This window comes from Myxocyprinus asiaticus, chromosome 6 (genome assembly GCF_019703515.2).
Source record: "Myxocyprinus asiaticus isolate MX2 ecotype Aquarium Trade chromosome 6, UBuf_Myxa_2, whole genome shotgun sequence".
Taxonomy (NCBI): Eukaryota; Metazoa; Chordata; class Actinopteri; order Cypriniformes; family Catostomidae; genus Myxocyprinus; species Myxocyprinus asiaticus.
Window position 1 is genome coordinate 39,263,847 of NC_059349.1, and position 15,677 is coordinate 39,279,523.

At 37.9% G+C, this 15,677-nt stretch overlaps 1 protein-coding gene across 2 annotated transcripts; it reads left to right on the forward strand.

The window, feature by feature from the left end:
- Window positions 1-15,168, forward strand: sall2 (spalt-like transcription factor 2). 2 transcript variants are annotated; one of them, XM_051700939.1, is made up of 3 exons: window positions 1-536; window positions 8,288-11,847; window positions 11,969-15,168. In XM_051700939.1, exons 2-3 carry the CDS (start codon window positions 8,602-8,604, stop codon window positions 12,080-12,082), a joined length of 3,360 nt encoding a protein of 1,119 aa, XP_051556899.1. In that variant the 5' UTR covers window positions 1-536; window positions 8,288-8,601; the 3' UTR covers window positions 12,083-15,168. The 2 variants fall into 2 exon arrangements, with proteins under 2 accessions (XP_051556899.1, XP_051556897.1); XM_051700937.1 differs by lacking the exon at window positions 1-536 and adding an exon at window positions 4,277-4,649.
- The last annotated feature ends 509 nt before the right edge of the window (window positions 15,169-15,677 follow it).

The following is a 15,677-nucleotide window of genomic DNA, read 5'->3' on the forward strand; positions in this document are numbered from 1 at the left end:
TTGTCTTTAAAGCGTGAGAATCACCTTATGAACACTTCTACAAGCAGTTTTGTTTTTTCGAGGTTCACAGCATTACGCACTGCATACAGGTACAGTATGTAAAGAATAAACTCAATAATACATTTTAACGTGCTGCTCAAAAGATAAAAGTTTCCCCGATCTCTCTAAATAAACCATCTTATAATATCTTAATATGTAGGCATAATATATAAAATCGTAATATATAAATCTAAATACATTAAATATATACATTTCCCAGCGATGGGCGCTTTAATTTGGAGCGAGAGATTAGGCGGAGTGACTGTACTGCGTCAGAGACGTCACTTTACTCACAGCCGATTGGTTAAGCATCAGTTTGCGATCTGTTACGAAGAATAAAACCTGCTCCGGAGCACGTTAGCCGTGTGGCGTAAATTGCTATGGCGATGAACACCGGTCAAAACCAATCCACCTTCTTGAGCCCGAAAAAAAAGAGTTTGCTCAAACTAACCTGGGTAGCCACTGAAACCAGCTTCGTGCAACAGGCCTCTGAAAAGGTATAGAAAAAATTAAGTTAACAACACAATACTAATAAATGTTGTCGCTATTTAAAGGGATAGTTCGCCTAAAATAAATATGTGACCATCATTTACTGACCCTTAATGTCTTTCCAAACGCATACTACAACTTTTCTTCCGTGGAACACAACATAAAATATATATATTTTTAAATGTTCGTGCTTCTCTCCATACAAAAGGCTCATGTTATTTATGCAAAATGCTATTAAACATTAAACGTGTAATGTTTTATATAGCCTAGTATACTGTATGTGGAATTGTGTTTATTATTTCATCACTTTATTAATTGTCTTGTGAAATTTAATGGTCTAAATATGCATGCACTTATGTACTAAGAAACGAGAGAATAGTGGGAAATTGTCTGTTTTGAGATGTTTTTATTTTTGTTAAATTTGAATTGTTAATCTGGAATCTGGAATCTGGATTTAGCCTTCTAAAATCAGTTATAACCTTATCTATCCATACAAGCAGTTCTACTTATTGTTTGTAAATAATAAGAATCAGACCCCTGGAAAAAAACAAGGGTTAGGTGCAGTGTTAAGTGCAGTATCAAAATAAGACTTGTTTTTCACACGTTGTCCTGTCACATTGGCTAAAACACAAATATTTGTATTCATTTAATTTTACTTACATTGTAACTTTAAAATAAAAGCATAGACCAAACCTCTGGAAACTGTAATCAGTTTTATTCCCCATTTAAATTAGAAACATACAAATACGGTATATGTTGTCATACAATTTATCTTGCGTGTGTGTGTGTGTGTGTGTGTGTGTGTGTGTGTGTGCACACACATACTAAACCAATAAACGAACAATGAAGTTGCTTGATTTTATGTAATAACAATTTATTTACAAGCATTATCTCTGCCATCACTGTTGTTTCGTAATCCATTATGCCTCACATTGTAAAGGAAGTTTGTTCCACATCTGTGCCACACATTTTGGAACTGCAGTGCAATCACTCTTTGCAAAATGTTCAGATATACATGTTTGTTCTTTTTCCATTCAGTTCGGGTGCCATATCTGTATATGTTATTAAAGCTGAAGTGTAAAATTCTACATCACTAGCGTCACCAGCATAGTTGTTAAATTAAACATTGTTTTCAGGCAGACATTTGAATACACCCTCCGTCTGCCATTTGCCAAACAAACATATAGTCCCGCCCCAAACTCATGCCATTGGTTGAGTCAGTGTTGTTGTGTTGGGCTGGACAGGTCGCAACAGTGTATACACTTTTTGAGGAAATCAACCTATGACCTATTTTACTTATAATTGTTTCTGCATATTAAAGAGCACTCAGTAACTTTTTTCTTGATGTCATCTTACACTGACACCTAGCGGCTTGGATACAGCATCATTTGAAATTTTTCAGTTTCAGATGCCATTGTAGAAATGTAGTATTCACAGTCAGCCATGATTACTTTAATCAATGAGTGAAAGTGTCAAATAACAGGACGGTCACTGAAATTAAGCGAGTAGTATTCGGCTGGTCATGTGATTCTAACATGGCAGCCATATGTACGGACCCTCTCCATGTAGAATAAAACAGTTTTTATAAGGTTACTGATATGACTGGAGTCTTCATTACAATGTGAGTGGTCATGATTTCCTACATATATTGCGAAATTACAATTCATGTCTTTAGGAGTTAAACTTTTTTAATGAGGAAAAAATTACTGAGCGCACCTGGGAATAGACCTTATTCACAGCAGCGCCATCTTTGATTTTTGATGGGAATGACAATGAAGCTGTGAGGTAGATATACAGTCTCTTCAATGGGCTGTACTGCAGTTTATCCTTGGATCATTCCATGGACAAAACATTGAAAAATCATCTTTCAAAGAACATTCAGTAGACAAAAAACTTGAGTTGATGAGTTGGAAATCAGATGTGATCTAGGAGCTTTTTACAGCTTTACACTGTGCGTGCCATTGAAGAGATCTATCTCTCAAAGCCAAGTTGTCATTCCCATTAAAAATGGTGCTACCGTGAATAATGATAGAGTATTTAAACATTCAACTTTTTTTTTAAACTTTAAATAAAAGCATATATATGATATTGAATAAAATGAAACGTTAAGTGGCTGCACTTAAGTGTGAGTGAGTGTATAGTATTCCTACCCATATGACTACAAGGCTGGTCATTTTCTGAGTTTTTGAATTTTATACATTAAAAAAAGGTGTGAGGATGATGAATCAGAACAATAAGATAATCTATTAAGTAACTCAAGCACAAGAAAACACAGAATGTGTCTGGTCAGTATTCTTGATTCCTTCAATAATGTTTGAAATGTTTTAATACTGGAAGTAATATCTTTACACATAGGCCTAACATGGAGGTGGCATCTAAAATACCAAGATAGTTTTATCAGCTGTATTAAAAGCACAGTAAAGAACATTTTAAGAGGGAGAGGAATTGGAAAAAAAATTAAAAAAAAATAAAATAAAATTTTAAATATTCCTCCCACTTGAGGAAACTATGTTGATATACAGTGTATGATATCAGTCCCACCCCAAAAATTGGGATAACTGTGGCTAAATATATATACACTTACTAAGCACTTTATTAGGCACACCTGTACACCTACTTATTCGTGCGATCTAACCAGCTAATCGTGTCACATAAGTGCAGTGCATAAAATCAGGCAGGTATGGGTCAAGAGCTTCAGTTAATGTTTACATCAACCATTAGAATGGGGGAAAATGTGATTTCAACTGTGGCATGATTGTTGGTGCCAGACAGGCTGGTTTGAGTATTTCTGTAACTATTGATCTCCTGGGATTTTCACACACAACAGCCTCTAGAATTTACTCCGAATGGTGCCAAAAACAAAAAACAGTGAGCAGCAGTTCTGTGACGGAAACGCCTTGTTGATGAGAGAGGTCAACGGAAAATGGCCAGACTGGTTCGAGCTGACAAAAAGGCTACGGTAACTCAGATAACCACTCTGTACAATTGCAGTGAGCAGAATAGCATCTCAAAATGCACAACATTGAGGCAGATGAGATACAACAGCAGAAGGCCACGTCGGGCACTTTATTAGGACCATAGTATTCCTAATAAAGTGCTCAGTGAGTGTATATATTCCAGAAAAATAGACAATATATGGTGTGACACAAGTAATGTAAGTTACTCTAGCAAGTAGACAAACTACAATAACTAAGCACCACATAACTACACACCAAACAAGAAAACGACAGGCTATCAGCAATACTTCATCGATTGTCAATTCAATTTAATTTGATCAGCATGTACAGATTTAATAATGGATTTGAAGTGCAAAAAGAACAAGAATAAAAGAACCATCCCAGTGGAAAGCTATTTCCTACTTAGTGCAGTGGACATGAACATGTTTGCTCTCATTTGTAAGCAGTGAAATTAAATGTTTATAGTCATACAAGATATATAGTAGCTTATTACCAAGTACATGTGCACTGAGCGGTTAAGAGGCTTAAAATTGCCCTTTTAAAGATGCCTTGGTTTCCTTTGTCTTCCTCATTGTTAATGATATAATATTATTTTGTAACAAAATGAATAAAAATAATGTTATCCCAAAGACGAAGCTATTCTATGTGTGTCACACAAACTGAGCATTAGCTTTGAACAAAGGAACTACTTTGCCCGTTATTTCTCGTTAATTACATTGCAGACAGATACAGTGTCCGGTTTGGACCGACAGACTCATGGACAGACATCCGTCGATGCTGCAGCGCTAAAGTCTGCTCAACAAAGACACATGCCGGGAGAGAGCCATTTTACCCAATACAAAGCGAGTGGAACAGCGAGGGAGGGGTAGACCAGAACGACAGGATTAACAAAATGTCATTTTTTCGATATCGCAATGTGCCATCAACCCAAATATCGAACAATGGGTGACAAATGACCAGTCACGACTACATCATATTACACCGTGTACTAAAGACAGTACAGCAAATAAATAATTTAGCTGTCGAATTAACTGCTGTCAAAGCCGACTGCGCATCTTGGTGGTAAAATGTCGGAACAGCAATGATGGTATTCCGAGCCAGACATTGCGCGCCACATTCTGTCTTGTAATTTCACAAACAGCTGTGAAAGACACTCGTCTCCTGGTAAGTAGCGCCGTGTATTTACACCATTTACAATACTGTTTCTAGATGTGTCGACTGCGGAAGAGTACTTCATGTAGTCATAGTAAATATGAATCATATTGGTTATGATCATAAAGCGCGCGCCCGAGGATGCAACAGGTCGCGTGTACAGTAGAGTTGTACTTCCCGCCTGCATTTGGCTGACGTAATTATGACATTTGTAGTTTTGTACAATAGTTTCACTAGGTTTATAACAGCATATAAATGCTTGCTAAATAGGCTACAGTATTGCGTTTTAGCATGATATGTTTTTAATAATAAAACCTTGAGTTTATTATTAAAGACAAGCATTTATGATTGTTTTCCCTGGCCATCTGACGTTTTGATATAAATATGTAATATGTGTGTACATGTGTACATTGTACATAACTACAGGCTGTAAAAGCTAAATTAGCTATTTAAACAGAAGCTAAAAAAATAGCTAAAAAAAACCCCAGAAGCATTCATTAACTTTAATTCTAAAGACATTTGTGTGTTATGGAATTCTAAAATAAATAGTCTTACAAGGGCATAGTGGACTGAACTGAACCCCTCTGAAAACAAGACATTCCTCTATACAAATTCTAGATATTGTTTTAATTTTGTATTCACACAATTAAATTATTCACATAAGATAATTTCATTTGGGCCTTCAAATAGGTTCTAAAAGGCCAAACTTAACACGCATGCATGTACAAGCAAGTTTTTGCCTTTTCTTAAGAGGAGTTGTCAGAATGAAGTATCTAAATTATATGTTGGGGTGTATTAATATTCTTAATTATATGTTGGGGTATTACATTATGGTTCAGTGAATAATCTGTTAAGTGATAATTCACAAAAAATGAAAATTCTGTCATCATTTACACACCCATTTGTTGTTTCAAACATTTATGCATTTCTTTCTTCCATGGAACCTAAAAGGAGAGGTTAGGCAGTAGGAGAATATCAGTCAACATTCACTTCCACTGCATCTTTTTCCATACAGTGAAAGTGAATAGTGACTGAGGCTGTCATTCTGCTTAACTTTATTTGGGTGAACTTTTCCTTAAGGAATTGAAGTTTAAATTCAGTTTTGAGATATAAATAATGAATTGAAAAAGCACTAAAACTGTCATGAACTGAGAGTGACATAAAAAAAAAAAAAAAATATTCAAGTATGATAATTCTAAATACACATGTGGTCCCATGACAGTTTTGCTAGGCCTATTAAAAACATTGTCATTTAGTGTTCACCCAAGTACACTTTATATAAAGGCTACTAGATCTCAGATGCTACCTTACTTGCTCTTTACTTGGAATCTATACTATGGTAATTATTTAATATTCACTATTGTGAAATTAAAAAAAAAAAGGATCTGGGGAACGCCCTAAAACTTGGGGCATGTAAGGGAAAGGAGGGGTATATGCATGAGTAGGTGGTGTTCTGCGTTATTTGAATGCAAATGTAGAGAGAGAACAAGCCGAGACTGTGTTTGAGAGCGAAATTGGGAAAAGGAGGTGGAGAGTTGTCTTTGGATTTTAAATAGACACTGAATAGACAGATTGAGTTTGCCAAGTGTTTAGTTCCCTTTTGAGACAGTGCCTGCTCATTTATGCACTTCCTACTTGGCCTTTTTGTTTCTTTACAAATGAAACATGGATTTTGATTGCTTCTCAGAAAAGATGCTGTAAGATTTACTGTAATTTAGCACAAAGGGAAAGATTTTCAATCTCATTCAACCAATGAGCCAATTAGCCATTGACCGTCTCTTGCATCATGTCACGCCGGAAACAGAAAAGACCTCAGCACTATTTTAGCCCCATCCTCAACACTTCGTGGCTACTTCAAAATGGTGAGAAAAGTTTTACTGTTTAGTAAGAGAGCGCCATTGTTTAACAGTGAATTGCCTTAAAAATGTCATTTAAGTCATTTGTTGTGACATTAAAAGATCATCTGGTTATCAGATCTAAGATACTTTTTAGGATAGTAAAATTAAACTCAGTAACAAATCAGTAATATTCTGCTAATACTTAAACATAATTACATCCAAACAGTTTATGTCCAATTAGTACTTTTCATTTTCCAACCCAACATATGCCCATGTAACTACGTCTGTTTCCAAGCTTAGAACTTAGTAGACCACCCAGGATATAATATGCATGGCTAGTGTGAATGTTTTAAAGATAAAGATGATAAAATGGTGGGGAGAAACTAAAATGCAAGGAGATGTGTGATATGCTGAACCAGAAAAAGATGGAGCCACTTGAGTGCTGTTACTGTAATGGCATGAGACTTCATTGTCTCCATAAGGCTTTTTGTTCGTGCAGTGAGGCATTAACCTCTAAGAACTATGTGCATAAAAGTGTGTCGATTTGTGACTTAAATTCTAGAGTTCTTCAAGTACTGGAAACTCTTTATGCATTACTGCTTTGTGTTCTGTGTGTTCTTCTGTAAATGGCTTCTATGCTTAAGGTCACTTATTTTAGAATCAGAATCAGAATGAGCTTTATTGCCAAGTGTTCTCATGTACACAAGGAATTTGTTTTGGTGATAGAAGAAACAAGTGCACACAGAACATTACAGTGAGACAGAATATAAAACAAAGTAAGAGTATAAATAGACATACAAAGAAATCTAGCTGTATGATTAACAAAAGCACTAAAGCTTCCTGATCTTTCAGGCTTCACTGGGCTAGGACAGAAGTTTTATTTAAATAAATATAAGAAATGTAATAGCATACATTCACTCTCTCAGTCTTGTGTATCTGTAAGATGGGTAGGTGAGCCGGTTAAGGGGTGTAGGATTTTGTGGCAAGGTTCATTGTCCATGTTCATGTGTTGCTGTGGAAACAAAGTTGGCTATTAGCGGTGCAAAGAGCATTGTAAGCTGGTGGACGGATGGGATTTCAAATCAGAGGGAGTGAGGTGATAAAGAGAGAGGAGGGGAGAGACACCCAAATGCAAGACTGGCTGAAGTTTGGGGCAGATTTACAGGGAACATTTAACAGGACAGAACTTCTTACTTCTTGATGAAAATAAAACATAGTTATTGGAAAGTTTATAAATATAGTTATTGGATAGATAGTTCATCCAAAATGAAATTTCTGTATGGCTTTCTTCAGTGGAACACAAAACACAGAGGGACCTAACACTAACCCTCAGTTACCATTCACTTTTATTGAATGGGAAAAGATGATAAAATGAAATTGAAAGGTGACTGTGGGTTACATTTTGCCTAACATCACCTTTTGTATTCCACGGAAGAAAGAAAAGTCATACAGGGTTGGAACAACATGACAACAATATGTGCTGATAACAATCAATAAATATGTAAAGCCATTGGAAGTATAAAATAAATGGAATTGAAAAAAGTCTGCATAATTAATATGACCTGTTTGTAAAATGATCAAACTACTGATAATTCAATATTACAGTATCAATAAGAGGATTTTGGATCCTGATTATGATAATATCTACCTATGTTGCTTTTTATTATTGCAACTTATTGGGCTTATATTTAAAAACTAGTCTAGTAGTATCAAAAGTACAACAATATTATATTCTCCCTTCAGCAATGTGGTTGCTAAGTATTTCATAAAGGCTTATATTGTTGGGTAAATGGTCTCTTTCTGATTTCTCAGAGAAACAGTTGGCGGTAAAGTCCCTCTCCTCTACTCTTGCAAAGAACGCTTCCTGCACTACCTTATCCTCTACAACTCAGAGCTGCAAATCTTCCTTGACCCTAAACCCACCTGTAGGGAGGCTTACAACAACCTCTCTGGCCACTGCAACCCATTCTGACTCTCATATCCCCTGCCAACCCATAGAATTTCCCTTAGACATTGCCCAAAATCCTGACATCCCACAATCCTGTTTTTCAAGCCAATTTATTAAGCAGTGTATTTCCACCACTGCGCCAACTCTGCACCCTACCCACAACCACACCCAATCACTCATGGCTTCTCCAAAGTTAGGTGTGTCAGCTACTACAACCTCATCTTCATCCTCCTCTTCTGCGGCTTCTCTCTGCGCACCTCTACATCATGGAAGCCCCAGTCCTGTGCCTGGAGGTCCCCCAAGCCCAGTTACACCTTCGTCCAGCCCATGCACAGTACCTCCAGCCCCAGCATGTGCACCTATCAGCATCGCTTTCATCCTCGAAGAGCTACGTGTGCTGCAGCAGAGGCAAATCCATCAGATGCAGATGACTGAAGAGATCTGTAGGCAAGTATTGAGGCTGGGGGGAGCTTCATATGAACTGGATTCAGTGCCATTTATGTTACCACCTCTGCCACAGCTCTGTCTAAAGGGTTCTGATAACAACCCAAAACCTTCTCAGCAAAACTCATCACCTCCCCCTACATCTGTGGCTCCCCTTTTGGCCAGTTTCTCATCCCTGCCTCCCCCTCAGACAACCTCTAAGCCCTCTAAACTAGCCTACCCTCTTTTGAACATCTTACGTCCCCATAAGACACAGTTTGACAGTGGAGTAGTTACTCCAGCAAACTTCGCCAGTCCTACAAGTACTCACTCTTCCACATCCTCATCAATGTCCACATCTGCTACCATAAACTATCCATTCACACCTTCCCTTGGTCTACCAACCCAAACTTCATATGAGAAAGCCTCTGACATCACAGGAGCCAGAGGGAAGAGTAGTCAGACTTTTCCAAACCAAGCTCTGCAAGCAGCTGCTACCCCTTCAGCCCCCTCACAGGATCCAAAACTTTCTGTGCAAGAAGGTATGACTTTATCATCGGGGCGTATGCAGCATGCATGTCGCTTTTGTCGGAAGCTCTTCAGCAGTGATTCATCCCTGCAGATACACTTGCGCTCACACACAGGGGAACGTCCTTACCAGTGCCCTATATGTTTTAGTCAATTCACCACACGTGGGAATCTCAAGGTCCACTTCTTGCGGCATCGTGAGCAAAACCCTGAACTCTCTTTTTCTTTGTTTCCGTGTTCCCTATTTGCATCTGTGACAGGGGCATCAATGGGAGGATCAGCGCAAACTCAAACTATATCCTCCACTAGCATGAATGCTGCTCAGAGGCATCAGAAACAGCAAGAAGGGGATGATCTGTGTGGTGAGAGTCTTGAGGGTGCTACTGCCACACCACGTACCACAACTTCATCTCTTCCTCTGCCTCCTAGTATTGATTTGGCCCTGCTGACCACTGCACACTCTCTCCTTCAGCTCAACCGTGCTGCTGCTGCTGCAGCAGCTGTGGCCTCTACATCCTCTACCTCTTCAATCACATCCTCATCCTCTTCCTCTCTTGCCTCCACCCTACTTTCAGCCCCTGCCTCATCCACCTCATCTGTTGCTGGGCTGTTTAAAGGAGTGAAACAACAGTGCTTTGATGAGAACACCCCTCCAATACCTACCCTACTCCCCCATTCTGCTTATTCACAGCTTGCCAGATTACCCAAAATATTCTTCCCTGCATCTTCCAGCCACCATCATCCAGGCCATGGGCTTCTTAGGCCCACAACTCCAACAGGATCCTTTCTGACAACCCCACAACAACAGATTACATTCCCTTTCACAGCCTCTACCACTGCCCCATCCATCTCCACCTCAATCTCAGACACATCAAAACTGCAAAAACTGGTAGAGAAGTTAGAGAAGGAGCCACATGGTCAGTCCCACTGGGTTTCATCCTTTGGGGAGACTTCTACCAGTAGCTACAGCACAGCAGGTGGTTTAAGCTATAGCAGCAGTAGTTTAATGAGCACAAGAACATTCAGTACAAATGCAAACACTGCACTTTCATCATCTACAGTCCAGATACCATCATCTGTCTTCAGCAAGGAGTCACCTTATCTGGGTCTTATGAATTCTGCTGGAGCACTTGCCCCAAATCAGTGCAGTGTGTGTCTTCGGGTGCTAAGCTGCCCAAGAGCACTACGTTTGCACCAGGCCACCCATTTAGGCGAGCGCCCCTTCCCCTGCAAGCTGTGTGGTCGTTCTTTCTCAACTAAAGGAAGCCTTCGAGCTCACCATGCCACACATCGAGCACGTCCACCAAACAGTCGTGCACAAAATTCTTGCCCCTTATGTCAGCGGAAGTTTACTAATGCCCTTGTGCTGCAACATCATATTCGCATGCATTTAGGAGGACAGTTACCACCAGAGAATCTGCCTGATACTTCAACAGAAAGTGATACTTTATCCCATTCCCAGTCTATTGAACTCCCTGCTTCAGAGATCAGCCCTAGAACTACCGTTGTTCAGGTACAACATGCTGAACTAGAAACAGATTCTAAATGCTCCATTAGTAGTCATGCTAACCCCCTCGAGGTCAGTACTGCTCTCACAATATGTCCCACAAACTCCAGTCTACCTGGTTCACTTAGCCCAGGTCCTATACCACCTTTTGACCTAAGCCCTGACCATTCCCTGAATCCAACCCACTATTTACCTCCATCAGGCAGAGCAGATCCCCCTGTCCTCTCTGTCAGTATAGCCTCTCCAGTAGAATCTGCTGCATCTCTTGTCCCTACCTTCACCCACCCAGTCTCACCAAAAACAAGTCCTTCTGCCTCTGATGAACTATCTTTTGAACTTTCTAGCAATACTGCCTTCCTAGGAGATATAACAATGTCCTGCGCCTCTGCTTCTGTGAAAGCCAGTCCACACAGAAATGACTGTGAATTTAGTGAAAACAGATCTTCCTTGCCTACTTCTGGATCAAGATCACATTTGGAGGATCTTCTTAGTATACAAGCTCATCATGCATCAAGAGTTCCTCTACCACATCCAGCATCAAAACTAGTGGAGCTTGACCAAGGCCTTGTCGAAACATCCAAATCAATCCCCAAGGAGTTCTGTGAGAATGAAAATAGAGAAGATAAAGCACACAAAACACCAAAAAACACTCAAATGGCAACTCCAGATTTGAGTATTAATGCAAATATAGTATCAGACGCTTTAAACAAGACAAGTGAGGATCCAGCTGAGACTGCGCAGGAGGAGCCTGACACACAAGCTGCGAAGACCATAATGGAAGCTCACTGTAGTTCAATTGCAAAGGATAAAGTTGACCTAAAAGATACAACAGGAATCGAAAATGACAGAACAGAATCTACTGTATGTGTATCTCTGACTCCCAGTCTTCCACCTCCCATGCCAGAGAGAAAAACCTACCACTGTTCTGAATGTGGAAAAGAGTATGCAAGTCGCAGTGGATTGAAGGTGAGTGGCCTTGTGGAATTAATTAACTAAGCCATTATTGTCATCCAATGTGAATATACAGTTTAATTTGATAAATACTGTATCTATCTATATCTATATATATATATATATTAACTTCTAGGGACATATGAAGCACCATGGAGGAGTTGTCAAGGCTCCTCGAGCTCCTGCGAAAACTAAGGGCCCAGAGAGAGTGTCGCATCATGCAACCCTTCTACCACAAGGGCATCAGTGAGCTTCTTGAAAGAGTTCTAAGCCCTCCAAAACATCTACACCCATCAGAGCTTTTAACCAGACCTTGCTCAAAAGAAAATGGGACTATGTGTTGAGATGAATTTAATAGATGACAAGAAATAGGAACCTGAAGGACATTAAGACTGCTCCCAACAAAAACACACAATCCCCTACATGTACACACGCACACACTTAACACATACAGGGCCATTTCTTGGCTTTATTTCATATGAAAATGCTCTAGATCTTGCACCCTGATCTTACTTTAATGTTGAAACACTTTTATTTTTAATATATGTTATGCATAAATGTGTGTGCTTGATGCCCTTTAACTGCAGTCAATTATTGGAATGGAATGTCTAAATATATCCTGTAGTACTTCTTTGAATATTATGTGATGTTCTTTTTGATGGCTGTAAATTGTTTTGTCAGTGTGCAAGTTTGTCATGATGGTTTTGTTTGTTTTTATCAAAGTGAAAATGTAGAGGTAGCTAAGAAATTGCTTTGTTTGAGGAACAGATAGAAATTAAGTAATTATTCACTGAAAATCTTGTCCTCCACCATTCCTCTGAAATCTCATTCGTGCTTGCACACATTCAAGCTTGGTTTGACTTCACTGATGTTAAGCACTTTTGGTTCTCGCCTGTCAATATGTGCAGTCGGTTGAACATGGACAAGTATAAATGAGATTTAAAAGCTGTACGACAGAGGGTGTGATTTTCTGCAAATGATTAAAATTTTGGTGTGTTCCTCAAAAAAGAAAAAGCTATTGTATCAGTGAACGGTTTGTTTAACCTTAAAGAACAACAATATTTTAAAACAAATATGCTGGGATTTTTAATCAAAATTAGTGAAAGGATTTGGAGGGAGTGTTTTTAAAATTAAGAGTCATAGAATCAATTCGTATTGAATCCAAGCAACTTGTGGAGCTATGTGGATGTAATCAACCGCTAGCCCAAAATACAAGCTCTTACCAATTCTTGCAAAATACTAAAATGCTTTGGCATAATCCTTAAGGTTTTGATAGTTATGGTGAAAAATATTCTACTTAAATTGTTGTATGTTAAATGTTTTATACTTGTACTAAATCTTTTGGCTTTTAATTGGAGTTAAGGAAAAGTTGGATCGGTTCTAAAATGAAGAAAACACCAAAAAAACAACAACAACAAAAAAATTTTTTTAAATGACCTGTCAACCTTTGTCTGTTGTATTCATGTTTGTCCTGTTCAGCTGTACATTACTAGATAATAATACTGCTCTTGACACCAACTAGACTAAAGAGTCAGTTGAGATTGTTTAACATGCCTGTATCTTAGTCAGAGTAAGCTCTTGTTACTTATTTTCAGTGTAGCTTTTGAAAAAGGCAGAAATAGATGGACTCACTCTGAGATGAAACACTAGCTTAAAATAGATTTCTATATTTCTTGGTGGCAATGTTTGTTTATGGTGGTGTTTGTTCTTTGTCTGGATACCTTTACATAAAAGGATTTCCATAAAATATTTTTCTTAGAAATGAATTGGGTATATGAGTCTGAGATTGTGAATTGTAATTTCATAGTACAGATAAAAGAAAAAAGTTAATAAAAACCTGTGTATTCATGAAAAGAACCATAATAAGCAATTCTTTAATTGCATATTGTTGTTATAACACATGGTCTGTGTTGTGTTGTACATATATTTATAAAACTTCCACAGTTACTCTTCCTTGGTGGTCCGAGAAAAAAAAAAAATTCTTCACACACAGGCCTCCCTATTCCATTTTCTCCCTTACACAATCAAACTCCTCTGCATTGCTTCTGTGTGTGCCACATCAAGCGCAGTTAGGGAGAAACTGGAGGAAGCGTTGACAATCTGTCTGAGGACTGGCCTCTAATCTCCTGCACCATGACAACCGTGCAGAGGCACATAAGATGGACACAAAAAAAGTTTTGTGTGTGTGTATGTATATTTTTTTTTATTTTCATAATTTTTCATTAGCATTATTATTATCATTTTTCACAATATCATAATTTTTTATGGTCATATTTTCATTGTTTTTCATAAACGTTGCAGAGAGGTATTTAATAGACAACAATGACTGATATTAGTGTAGTACGGTAGAAATTAAGATCACTGTGATTTGCATGAAAAACATTAATTGTCACCATTTCATATGCACCTGTTAATGCTGGATAATTTTAAAACAAATTCCAGAATGCAAACATCCCAAAGCTGACATTTTTCTGACCAGGATCCAGTAGCACTGCCTAAACATCATTGAAAATATTTAGTACTTGAGATTGTAGAGTGCAAAATAGATGCTCATCTCCTTTTTTCCACAGAGTAGGCTACTTAATCTGTATACATTTCTATCATTGTTACCTTTTTAATTTCTGTATATTTTGTGCAGTCTTTTACTTAAAGGAATAGTTCACCCAAAAATGAAAATTCTTGCATTATTTACTCACCCTCATGCCATCCCAGATGTGTATGACTTTCTGTCTTCAGCAGAACACAAACAAAGATTTTTAGAAGAATATTTAAGCTCTGTTGGTCCATACAATACAAGTGAATGGTGACCAGAACTTTGAAGTGCCAAAAAGCAAATAAAGGCAGCATAAAAGTAATCCATATGATTCCAGTGGATAAATCTCCACTTTCACTTCCACATTCTTCTTCTTTTATTTTTTGGCGTTTCACATTCTTTGTGCATATAACCACCTACTGGTTGGGGCTGGTCAAAGGTGGAGATTTATAGAAATTAAATATTGAATATTGATCAGTTTCTCATCCACACCTATGATATCGCTTCTGAAGACATGGATTTAACCACTGGAGTCTTATGAATTACTTTTATGATGCCTTTATGTGATTTTTGGAGCTACAAAGTTCTAGCCACCATTCTCTTGCACTATATGAACCTACAGAGCTGAAATATTCTTCTAAAAATATTTGTTTGTGTTCAGCAGAAGAGAGAAAGGCGTACACATCTGGGATGGTGTGAGGGTGAGGAAATGATGAGAGAATTTTTATTTTTGGGTGAACTATCCTTTTAATGTTTTACTTTATAGAATTACTGTATGTCATGATACAGTTCCCCTGTTCTTGTCACGCTCCAATAAAATAAAAGTAAATAAATAACTAATATGTTTTCTTTATTATGAATAAATTGTATATAATAATAACAATAAAATATAAAAAAGAATGATGTCAGGGATATTTACAACTAGTTACTGTACAATTTATATATTTACAGTAATATACATCAGCTACAATTACAGTAATCAGTAAATTACTGTACACAACAATTGCAGTAGCTTACCGTTATCAGGTTTTTACAGTAACTAGCTGGCAACAGTGTTGCATGTACGTTACTGTAGAAAAACCACGGTAAGGTCTAACAGTGTGTGTAATGACAGTAATTGTAGTAGGCTAACTATTTGGGTGGAAACTAAAAGGTACAGACAGACTGTAAACACCAAATGAATGTCAAGCAAAACCATAAATTAAATTCGCCAAAATCTAAACAATAGTTTGAAGAAAGAAAAAGAAAAAAGCTGTGGCTAACAGATGAAGTACATTCTCTGTCCACAAGGTCGAGCCAAGCAAAGCAGAAA